The following is a 12,503-nucleotide window of genomic DNA, read 5'->3' on the forward strand; positions in this document are numbered from 1 at the left end:
TTTGCCTCTCCCTTTCTCTCCCTCTCTCCTTCTCCCACTCTATCTGAAGATAAATAGAAAAGTATCCTCGGGTGAGGATTAGGAAAAAAAAAAGATAAACAGCTGTCCCTGTTGTTGTTTTTTTTTAGAGAGAGTGGAAAGGAGGGAGGGAGAGGGAGAGAAAGAGAAACATCGATGTGAGAGAGACATATCGATTGATTGATTGATTGCCTCCTGCATGCACCCTGACCAGGGCCAGGGATCAAACCTGCAACCCAGGTACGTGCCCTTGACCAGGAATTGAACCCTTGACCTGTTGGTCCTCAGGCCGATGCTCTAACCACTAAGCCACTCCAGCCAGGGCCAATTGTTCCTGTTTTAAGTTGCTTAGACTGTGAAGTTTATACTGATATTTCATTGATAACAGTTAGAATCATTGGAGAAGTGGGAACAATGCTTAGAGAACATCTAGATGGCTCATCAGCAGATGAGGGAACCGGGGTCCAGAGAGGGAAGCCCTTCGACCCGGCATAGACAGGATCAGTTGTAGGGTATAGGTCCTAGCTCCCAGCCCACAGCCCCTGCCCCACACTGTATTGTCTCTCCCATGCCTCCCACCCCACTGGATAGATAGGCTTTGGAACTCAGACAAGTCTGTTCTCAATAGTTGAGAATCTAAACCTAGATTATCCATAGGTTCGTTAGAAATGTTTTTTGTCATGCCTGACCAATGTGGTTCAGTGGAATGAGCATCGTCCCATGGACAGAGGTTCCTGTTCGGTTCCTGGTCAGGGCACATGCCCGGGTTTCGGGCTCCATCCTCAGTGGGGTACATGCAGGAGGCAGCCGATCGATGTTTCTCTCTCACATGGATGTTTCTATCTCTTTCTCCCTTCCCCTCTCTCTCAGAAATCAATAAAAACACATTAAAAGAAAAAAAAGAAATATTTTTTGTCTTTATAACTTTGAGTGCCTGGCTCATTTCGGTATTTGCAATAGGCCTGATGGTGTCACTCAACATTAACTTCTGCCTAGAACCCAATTCCATCATCACGAGGCAAATTCACTCTTTTGGTTGGCTTTGCTCTGTGCCGGGTGAAAACTGTGTTTACGCTGTTTTAAAGTCCGGGAGTGGGCTTCTTAGCCTGAAGTTTGCATGTTTTAATGGGAACAGCTGCTCACAGATGTTTGAGGGCTGGAAGAGGGCACAGGCTTACTGCGTACTCAGCAGCAGAATGAGAACCAGCAGGAGGAATTACAGGAAGATACATTTGGCTCAGTTTAAGAAATGTCTGTCTGGCTAGTAGCACTGTCTAATAATGAACGAACCTTCTTCTTTTTTTTTTTTTTTTTAATCCTCACCCGAGGATATTTTTCCATTTTTTGTACAGATAGAGTGGGAGGGAGAGAGAGGAAGGGAGAGAGAGACAGAAACATCGACGTGAAGGGACACATCGAATGGCTGCCACCCGCACGACCAACCAGGGCCGGGGACAAACTGCAACCGAAGTACATGCCCTTAGCGGGAACCGAACCCGGGTCTCTCTGGACCACAGGCCGACGCTCCAACCGCTGAGCCAAACCGGCCAGGGCTGAACAAACCTTCTTTACTAGCCCCACCTTAGCCACTCAGCCATGTCTAACCTGCAAGCCTGAAAAATATCATTTAGCTGGGCAGCTAAAAACCGAAGCTCTGCTATGAAGGCAGGGAAAGTGGCTATTGGAAAATGTGATGGTTAACTTTATGTATCAACCTGACTGGGCCAAGTTGTGCCCAGATAGCTGGTAAAATATTATTTCTGGGTGTGTCTGTAAGGATATTTCTGGAAGAGATTAGCATTTGATTTGGTGGACTAAGAAAAGCACATGGTCTGCCCCAAGGCGGTGGTCATCATCCTATTTGTTGAGGACCTGAGTAGAACAAACAGGCAGAGAGTGAATTTGCTTTCCCTGCTTAAGCTGAGACATCCATGTCCTCTGTCCTTGGACATCAGAGCTTCTGGATCTCAGACTCAGATCAGGACTCATACCGTCAGCCCCCACTTCTCAGGCCTTCAGACTCAGACTGAACCACACCGCCGGCTTTCTTGAGTCCCCAGCTGCAGACAGTAGATGTGGGGACTTCTCGAGCTCCATAACTGTGTGAGCCAATTCTTATGATAAGTCTCCTCTTATATGTACATACATGTACATATGTTTCTCTGGAGAACCCTGACTAATACAGGAAGGCATGGAACCTCTCAAATATGTGATTGATTTCACAGAGTTGGATGGAGTGGGAAAGTAGGAGGAATCAGGGAAAACCTCCTTAGATGCCACCACTTGGTTTATTCGTGGAGAGACAGGAATTCTACAGGTCTGAAGTCTTGGTTTGCACAGAACTCCTGGCTACCAAATACTGAGCATACAGTGTGCCAGGTACTCTGCTATGTGCTTCTCACAAGAAAACCTTATTTTATAGGTAGGCATTGTCCCTGTGCTATAGTTGGGCAAACCCACTCTAGTATCGCTGGTCAACTGAAACTTAGGATGGCTGATATGTCAGTGAATATGAAGAAGGTCCTTTCTGCCCTGATGGATGGTCCATTCTACTTCTCATTTCACCTGTTCCTTTTTACTACCAGAAAATTTTCAGCTATGATTGTTGCTCCTATGGACTGTGCTGCCCCAGAGCTCATGAAGATGGCATGCTATTGAAAACCTGGGGGGCCCTTGCCGGTTTGGTTCAGCGGTTAGAGCGTAGGCCTGTGGTCCTGAGAGACCCGGGTTCGGTTCCCGCTAAGGGCGCGTACCTCGGTTGCGGTTTGTCCCCGGCCCTGGTGGGTTGTGCGGGTGGCAGCCACTCGATGTGTTCCTTTCACGTCGATGTTTCTCTCTCTCCCTCTGTTCCTCTCTCTCCCTCCCACTCTACCTGAACAAAAAATGGAAAAATGTCCTCGGGTGAGGATAAAAAAAAAAAAAAAAGAAAAGAAAACCTGGGGGAGGCCGCTGTTCTGTAAAAATGTATTATTAACAGTATACATTTGAGATTTATCTAATAATTTGAATGATGTGGAGATACAGGAGTATTTCTTCTTTTTCTCCTTTCCCTTTACTAATAAATTAGGACATCTTGAAACCTATCAGAGGTACACAAAATGCCGAAGATCTCCTCCACATTTTTTTCTTTTTCTTTTTAAGGCTGATTCAGTTTCATCTCATAAAACTGTTAGTTCTTTTTAAATGAGCTCTACTGTAGTAGTGACCATGAGCCTTTTCTGCCTCCTAAGGCAGGTATGGCTAAAATGTAAAGGTCTGTGAATCTTTGTGAGGTAACTCTATCTTCATATGTTAAGTAGAGCTTTTCATTGGAGGGTCATTTGAAAGTTTTTAGTTATTAATCTTCATAATAGTTTCTTAAGATTATCCTTGTTCTTATTCCCACATTATAACCAAATACTAAGTAATTTAGACATTGTCATCGAAACCACTTGGATCCAAAATGTTGTTGTTGGCATTGCTGTCGGGAGGGACACTGAACACTCTAGTTGGAAAGTAGCTTAATTGGGAGAAACCTGAAGGAATACCAGGCTAGTTGAAGATCTTGTATTTTGTTCCTTGCCCTACTAACTCTGTTATTACAGGCAAATAAGCTAATGTTTCTGTGCTTCAGCTTCATTAACTCTAAGGAAAAAAGGTAGGAATGTGTATGTGAGAGAGAGAGGGGGAGAGAGAAAGATATGAAGGGACACAATGAAATTCAAAAGTGAATTCATAATTCTGACAAGGACCACATCTTACTTGACTTATAATAGCCCCTGGTGCAGCCAGCTCTCAGTGAATGCTTGTTGAATATAGAAACAAATGAGAGACCTTGACCTTTTTAGTTTCATGTGTTCTCTTGGACTCAGCAGAGATAATGTGGAGAACAATGAGATGGATACGAAATTCCCAGTTGACCTGCTCCCACTTACGGGACTTTTCTTACTATCCCAATATGGATTTATCCTTAGCCTGCATTTGGCATATTCTTGCCTTACCTAATACCTCTTAGTTCCCTATTTTTATTCTAATATTTTTATTATATTCTAAATGTACACATTTACATTTATCCCTCTGGCCTTAAATTACACGCTCTTGGGCCTGGAAGCTATTTCTTTGCAATACTCAGCACGAAACACAGCTATTTGATCACCTACTTCTCTTCCGGGCTGGACCCAGGATGATTGAGATTCCAGTGTAGCGTGGAATGTCCAGTGTAGCAGTATCTGACACATAGCTACTGCTTGTGAGCATCTAATAAATGCTAAGTCCAGAAGAAGATGGACAGAAAGCTTCTTGAATAGTTGTTCATCTTTGTGCCTTCTTTCCCGTCAGAGAAAAAGGCTCAGCCTTGACCTCTTGGAGTCGTCAGTTGAATTCTGCATGATTTTCCCTTCCTCATTTTGTTTTAAGCAAGCAAATTGGTGACAAAGATTACAGACCTATTGATATTCTCCCAAAGATCTGTGCAAAGCCCAGAAATAGAACCATTTCCCCCCTCCAAGTTAAAACATAGCTTGAGCTTGATTCCAGGTGCAGAATTTGTGCAAATTCTCTATGTATACGTGAGTCATTTGCAAGAAGCAAAGGTGTTAGAAACACATGCAAATCTCGACTACCTTTCTGCCAATTCCCTTTTCTCTCAATGCCTGGTTCTACACAATCTGTGCTTGGCTTCTTTTTTTTTTTCCAGAATTTGAGCAAACTGAGCCATCACTGATGTTAATTTTTTTAACTTTTTATTTTGAAATACAAGAAGTTACAAAATAGAACATAGAGTCCCATGAACCCGTAACCTAGCTTTCTCTAATGATGACATCTTACATGACTGGAGTAAAATATCAAAACCAGGAAACTGCCATTGGTACAATACTATTAACTAGACTACAGAATATCTATTTTTTAAAAATATTTTGAAGTCATAAAATGATACTTTTAAGTACAAATAACATATGGGGAGGAAGCTGACAAGGAGTGTAAATACTCTGAAAACAGTAGTCAGCTGTGATGCTGGATATGATACACCAAAAGGCAGTTTTAAGAGCATGCTCCCAGCCCCGGCTGGTGTGGCTCAGCTGGTTGGGTGTCGTCCTGTGCACTGAAAGGTTGCTGGCTTGATTCTGGGCCAGGGCACATGCCTGGATTTAGGCAGTCAATTGATGTTGGGCTCTCACATCAATGTTTCTCTCTCTCTCTCTCTCTGCCTCCCTTTCTAAAAAATTAAAAATATTAAAGAAAAGAAACAAAGAGTATGCTCCCAAGCTCAAGGGTGTGCCCTAAGCAAAGGAAAGGCCAGCAGGAAGTGGAGCAGCATGGACCAGGCAGAGGGAAATGGAAATTTGCTGGATGGTTCAGTGGGTCTCCGGTTGCAGTTTGTGTCTGTTCATCCAGAGCCAGCCTGTAGCCAGAAACTGTCTTCACATCCCCATGATATAACATGTAAGTCTACTTGACTGGAGAAAAGTGTTTATGACATCTGTAGAAAAATAATGATTGTTTAAAATAGACTTTATTTTTTAGAACAGTTTTAGGTTCACAGAAAAATTGAAAGTATAGAGTTCCTGTATACCCTCTGCCTGCACACATACAACAGCCTTCCTCAATATCAACATCATTTTTTTTTAAGGTTGCATTTTTTTTTTTTTTATCCTCACCCGAGGACATTTTTCCATTTTTTGTTCAGATAGAGCAGGAGGGAGAGAGAGGAAGAGAGAGAGAAACATCGATGTGAAGGGACACATCAAGTGGCTGCCACCCGCACAACCAACCAGGGCCGGGGACAAACTGCAACTGAGGCACGTGCCCTTAGCGGGAACCGAACCCGGGTCTCTCTGTACCGCAGGCCGACGCTCCAACCGCTGAGCCAAACCGGCCAGGGCTGCATTTTTTTTTTTTAAGGAGGAATCTACACCAACACATCATCTCCCAAAGTCCATAGTTTACATTAGGGTCACTCTTGGCATTGTACATTCTGTAGGTTTAGACAAATGTATGAAAGCATGTATCCATCATTACAGTATCATACAGATTTTTTTCACTGTATGATACTGTAATGAGTAGTTTCACAGAGTAATTTCACTGTCCTAAAAATTCTCTATGCTCCACTTATGTTCTCCCTTCTTCCTCCCTAATCCCTGGCACCCACTGATCATTTTACTCTCTTCATAGTTTCGCTTTTTCATAGTTTTGCCTTTTCCAGAATGTCTTAGAGTTGGAGTCATCCAGTATGGAACCTTGTCAAATTGACTTCTGTTACTTAGTAACATGCATTTAAGGTTCCTCAGTGTCTTTTCATGGCTTAATGGCTCATTTCTTTTTAACGCTGAGTAATACTTCATTGTCTGGAGGGACTACAGTTTATTTATTCACCTACTGAAGGGTATCATGGCTGCTTTCACATTTTGGTGATTGTGAATAAAGCTGCTATAAACCTAATTGTGCAGGTTTAAAAAAATTTTTTTTAAATCCTCACCTGAGGACATGCTTAGAGAGAGGAGAGAGAGAGAGAGAGAGAGAGAGAGATATCCATGTGATAGAGAAACATCGATCAGTTGCTTTCAGGGAGGAACCAGAACCCAGGTATGCGCCCTGATTGGGAATCGAACCTACATTCTTTCAGTGCACAGAACAATGACTGAGCTACTCTAGCTGGGCTCATTGTGCAAGTTTTGAATTGGGTTTTCAATCAGCCAATGTGGCATTGTGCTGATATTGGTGTCTGTGTTCCCATTCACATATGAGGGATAAAATTAAAAAAAAAAAAAAAAAGGTTGCCCCTCTTCCCTGTCTTTGGATTGGTGAGGTGAGGGTTTATTTATTTATTTATTTTTATTTTTTATTTTTTTATCCTCACCCGAGGACATTTTTCCATTTTTTGTTCAGGTAGAGTGGGAGGGAGAGATAGGAACAGAGAGAGAGAGAGAAACATCAATGTGAAGGGACACATCGAGTGGCTGCCACCTGCACCACCGACCAGGGCCGGGGACAAACTGCAACCGAGGTATGCGCCCTTAGCGGGAACCGGACCCAGGTCTCTCAGGACCGCAGGCCGAGGCTCCAACCGCTGAGCCAAACCAGCCAGGGCTTATTTTGGTCTTTTATTTGGCATTTCACTGCACTCTCTTAGACAGAATGGTTCATGGGAACAAATGATGACACTTTGTGTCTAATTAGCATCTCTGATTGCTCATTGCCACACCTTGTTCGTTCTCTGATTCTCTCACTGGGGGAGGTGGGTACTAGCCTGGTTTAACTGTTTCAATATGGCTAGCTGGCACTGAATCATGGAAATGGGGTTACTTTGTGCTGTTGTTATGGCAGCATCGGGGGCAGGGGTAAGGGTTATGAAATGGTGAGAGGGAACTGGGCAGAGAGAGGGTATGGAGAGAAAGCGCTTCCACCATTCCTTGTCGCTTCTAGACCTAGCTAAAGGATTCTCTGTGAACACCTCCACCACGCACTACTTACTGCACAAGAAGCTCTTTGTGCTTTCCTGCCAAACACCTCAAATGTTCTGGGTGAGATGGGCTGAATCAGTGTGGTCTTCCCCTTCAGGGCTCCACTCAGCACCCTAGGATTAGGATGTGTCCATTAGGAGTCCCTTGGGGAAACTTGTCATTGTCAAGTAGGGGACAATTTTTCTTAACTCGCTGTGTGTTTTGGCCTAGTTGCTTAACCCCTCTAATCTCAAAACCCCCCTTTACTCGCTTAAAACAATACTGGGTTATCTAGCCTTAATAGTGCCATGGATAGAATCTCCCCAAGTACTTGGATCTGTCCTGTCTTAAAAGTATCTTTATATTAGAGAAATTTTTACTCTGAAGCCTTTTCTGAAGGAGTGAGTTGCTGATCTTAGGGACCAAAAAGTTGATAAAAAGCCCTAGACAGTTTGGTGAAGGGGGGGCCATTAGCAGAACTAGGGGAAGAGTTGCACAGATGTCTAAACCATGAACTCTGAACCAGTACATTCAGTTGCAGTTGGGTTATTTATATTTATTTATTTAAATCCTCACCTGAGGATATGTTTTACTGATTTTAGAGAGAGGGTAAGGGGGTGGAGAGAGAGAGAGGGAGAGAGAGAAAGGAAGGAAGGAAGGAAGGAAGGAAGGAAGGAAGGAAGGAAGGAAGGAAGGAAGACATTGATGTATCCATGGGAGGCTCCCATATGCGCCCAACCCTGCCCCTACAGAGGATGGAACCAAACCGGCACCCTAGGTATGTGCCCTGGCCTGGAATGGAACCCGCAACCTTTCTTTGCACAGGACATTGCTCCAACCAACTGAGCCACACCTGCCAGGGCTGGGTTGTTTGTAAATGATTTTGCACTTAAGTAATTTTATCTTCCATGGGGTGCTACCCAAATTTACTTTGAGGGCCGCAAGCGTGAAACCAATTCAAGCTGCCTTCTTTATTTTAAAATTATTTTAAGTGTGAATTTATCCTTGCCTCCCACGCATTCCCAGTTTGTTTGCACTTAGATATCAGAAGTAGGAGGGAGATTAAGTGAACTCCATTTGCCTGCTCCTCACCAGATGCAGAAATGATGAGGAAGAACTGTCTTTGCCTTGCAGCAATGGCCATCTAAGGCGTTATTGACACACCAGCAGGGAAAGTGTGCAAGCGCTTAAACCGGGATCTCCGAGTTAGGTCTACTGCCTCGTGCCTTCAGAGCTGGACCCTGGACAGACATGTTATTAAGTCTGTAGATTAAAGCTGTGCCTCCAAATTTTAGTCCTCACACTCCCTAAACTGAAACCCACCACAGTTGTTTGAGGGTGGTAGAATGCTGCCTCGTCCCCTTGCCCTGTTTGTAAGTGTATGTAAAAAAAAATCGGTGGGAAAGTACCAGGCAAGCAGGTACACTGTGGTTCTTCCTGGGAGGCAAGTGTGCAGGCATCTAGGGGTGCAGCTGCAGTCATACACACAGCCGACCCCCTTCTCGACTCTAGCGAAACCCGGGGCAGCAACTTTTCCTGGAGGCGCCAGCGCTCGCTGGCGAATGCTTTTCTCTTTGATCAGCGCTCTCTTCAAGAGTGGTGTGGGATTCTTCCTGGGGCGTTTAGGGTGTCATCTCTGGCATTTGCTCCCACTGCAGAAAAACAAGTCCAGTGCAATGCACTCGGGTTTCTGAACAGTTGCCAAGCGCCGAAAACCGGCAGTCAGCAAAGCTGTAGGAGGGAGAGCAGAGACTCCGGGGAAGGCTGGGTGGCGGAGGCGGGAGAGGAGGTGGGGGGACGAGGGCCCCCCTCCCGGTGGGTGTGGCTCAGCGCTCCCAGCCCCTGGGAGGGCTGGAGTGCAGGGAAGAGGGGAGGCCCCGGTGGGGCGGGGCGGGAGCAGCTGCGCTGGCCGCAGCTGTGCTGGCTGCAGGAGAGTGGGCACAGCCCCAGCGGAGCCATGTGGGACGTGAGCGACGTGGGCAGCAGCCTCCGCTCCGACTATTCCGCTGCTGTGTGGGTTTCAGGGAGCGCCGCCTACTTCCTTGCAATCACAGCCCAACCCCTGCTTGAGGTATGCACCTATGCAAGGCAGGGCAGCGCTGCTGTGCTGATGCATCGCGCACATCCATGTAACACCATCGTGCCGTGGCAGTTCCCGCGATAGTTATTATGGGGCTTATAGTCCGGTAATCAATTGCGGGTCACAATAGGATCTAGTTTTATTTACTCTTCTACTAGTAGAGAGAAAGGCATGTTGAAAATATTGTAAATAGTGACTGGGAGAAACCAAGACTCTTGGGTCCATTTGGATCCTGCCTCCGGGGCTTTACCGCCGCCTCCTCAGGCGCTGCTAGGGTTCCAGATCTTGGGACTGGTGTTGGGAGAGCAATGTTCAGGACTAGTCAAGGTTTCTAAGGGATTCAGGAAAAGTGGGCGGGGTGAGGACGAAGGACCAGGGAAGCCTCCTGCCACGGGCCCTCTCAGCATCCTCCCTCAGGCTTCTCTCTCTCCAATCATTAACATTAGGCCGAGTCTTCAACCTGACTGTGCCTGACGCGGGTTGTATCTTAAGAATGCAGAGTACTGTGGTCCCACTGCCAGAGAGGCCATCAGTAGGATGCATTTTAACTATCATCCTTGGAGATTCGACTGCACGGGTCCACGGACCACTGGATGGCGCCGCTCCTTGCCTCCCAGCACAGTGGAAGTGATTTTTCTGGGAAGCCGTGCCCATCGTTTTTAGGGGATGATAGGAGGAGGCTCATGGAGTCTAGGACCTTCAGCCAAGGCTGGGTTTGGGGAGTTATCTGCAGGAGCAGGGCGCACCACCGACGCTGGCCTGCAGAGGGCACCAGCAGGCCGCCTCCTGACTTGCTCCCCGCCCCTCCCCGCCCTGTCTCCACGTGAAGAGAGGCTGGAACCTGAAGAATGCGTTCCCGCCCCGAGGCTGACGTATGCGTCGCTGCCGGCCGGACTCTTAAAAGCCCAGGCGGAGCGCGAGGGATCCTAGCAGAGCTGGAGAGGAGGCGAGCGGGCTTAGACCGTGGAGGACTCGAGCTGGCGGACGGGAACTGCGGCGGCTGTCACTGCTCTCCGAGCATCCCGGGGACTTCTTGAGTAGACGAGCCCGGCCCTGCGGGAGCTCCGGGTGCACCCCCAGACCTCCGCCCCTTTCGAAGCGCTCGTGGAGCCTCGCGCCTCGGGCGATCGTTCGTCATTTAGCACAAAGCACGTTTTCAAATAGCAGCGCTAGGGAGAGCGCCCGGGCCGCGCTCCCGCGCACAAACTCCCTCTTTTCCTTTGTTTCTGGGGGTCGACACGCTGCTCTCTACCCCAAGTCTGAATTCTTCTCAAGGGGAGGGCAGGCCGAGTCTAGGCTGTGAAGATGCCCCTGGAGCTGACTCAGAGCCGGGTGCAGAAGATCTGGATCCCGGTCGATCACCGTCCCTCGCTGCCCAGATGTGAGTGCAGATGTGTGCAGGGGGTGGGCTGGCTGCAGGGGAGCCGCGCCGCGGGGAAAGCGAATCCATTGTGCGGCGGGCGCTGGTGAGGCGCTTTTGTACCGACTCTTCGCCTCCCTCCACGGCTGTCTCCGCTGGCTGGGGCCCGGCGCCTGCCGCTCCTCCCCGGAGCGCGGGGCGGGGCTGGCGGTGGCGCGGGGCGGGGACGGCGGAGGCTCCTGCGCCGGCGCTGCGCCTCTCCTGGCCGCGGTCGGCCGCGCGCTCGCTCAGCTGCAACGCTGTGCTGCACTGGGCTGCGGCCGCGGAGCACCGACCGAGCCGCAAACAGCGAGCGCGCCGGGGCCTGGCCCCCGAGCAATGCCAGGAGTGGCGAGCTCAGGCACTGCAGAGAGCCTTGAGAAGGGACGCCCGCTTGTGCCCAGTCTCGGCTATCCTCCCGGTTGCTCAATGGACTGAGTCCGGCCAAGGGACGTCACCTTGGATCTCTCCCTTGGATCTCTCCCTTGCCTCCTCTCTGTCCCTTTCTCTTTACCTCTATTTCCATCGCCTCTCACAGCCCTTCTCTGTATTTGTCTCCTCTCCTTGCCTTTCGGTATTTCCACGTTCTCTCAGTCCCCCTTTCTATATATTTCTCTCTCATAATCTCATCTTTATATTTCTATCTCCCCTCTTTATATTTCTGTTCTTTCTTTCTCTCTCCCTCTCCCTCCCTCTTTCCTCTATAGTATTTCTATTTCCTTTCTCTCTGCTCCCAGTTCTAGCTCCTGTGCGGGGGCCCCAAGAGAGCTTGACCTGGAAGCAAGCCATTGCCCCGGATTTGGGGAGGGTCTGTGGAACCCTGACTGCACAGTTGGCGGCGTTTCACGCGCGCGCACACTCTACCGTGCTCAGAATTTGCCGGCCGTTCCCCACCCCGCCGTCATTGGCCATAAATACTTTGGAAAGGTTTACCTTAGGTTCTGTTCCTAGCTCTGGGGAGAGTCTTAACCTCTTAAAAGGGTGGTTCCAATGGTTTGAAGGCTACACCACTCCTCCAGGTAACCTGCCCAGGAGCCCACCAGTTGGGTAGGGTAGAACCCAAGTGGTGGTGTTTTGTCCCAGACAAGGTTAGATTGTCTGAGAGGTAAACATGGGATCCCAGGTGCAAACCCTAGGAGTGGTTTCTAGGCATCAGTGACAACAGGAGGTGCCCTGCTGGCATGCACATTTCTCAGGGGATGGTTATCAAGGCCAGGGTGACAACTCACACAGCTCACCACTGTGGGTATTCCTGCTCCTGTGTGAATCACTGCCCTCATCCCCCACCCCCACCTGCCCCAGGTGCTCCTTGGTCATACTGGTGATGGGGACCTGGCAAGGCACTCCTGACACTGGGGACTGCTCCTCCACCAGCTTGTCACTTCTGCTGGACCTGAAAGATCTGGGGGCCACAGAAGCCTTAAGGAGAACTAGGTAGCCAGGGGCTTGGCAGGTCTGCTTCTTTTAGATATACTCTTTTTTAAATAAAAATAATAATTTATTGTTTTTTGGAGGGAAAGGGAGAGACAGAGAAACGTCAATGTGAGAGCATAACATGGGTCGGCTGCCTCCTGCATGCCCCTCACTG

General features: G+C 48.2%; 1 protein-coding gene across 5 annotated transcripts in view; it reads left to right on the plus strand.

The window, feature by feature from the left end:
• Positions 1 to 12,503, plus strand: part of PFKFB3 (6-phosphofructo-2-kinase/fructose-2,6-biphosphatase 3) — an 87,281-nt gene that overhangs the window by 46,921 nt on the left and 27,857 nt on the right. For 4 of the 5 annotated variants that reach the window (XM_036241771.1, XM_036241763.1, XM_036241788.1 and 1 more), the window contains exon 1: positions 10,422 to 10,897. The exons of the other annotated variant lie outside the window; for it this stretch is intronic. In XM_036241771.1, coding sequence (XP_036097664.1) covers positions 10,822 to 10,897 — 76 coding nt within the window. In that variant the 5' untranslated portion in view covers positions 10,422 to 10,821. Of the gene's footprint in view, positions 1 to 10,421; positions 10,898 to 12,503 lie in introns of those variants that run through there. 5 annotated transcript variants of the gene reach the window in all.

The sequence above is a fragment of the Molossus molossus genome, unplaced genomic scaffold, assembly GCF_014108415.1.
Source record: "Molossus molossus isolate mMolMol1 unplaced genomic scaffold, mMolMol1.p scaffold_m16_p_1, whole genome shotgun sequence".
NCBI lineage: Eukaryota > Metazoa > Chordata > Mammalia > Chiroptera > Molossidae > Molossus > Molossus molossus.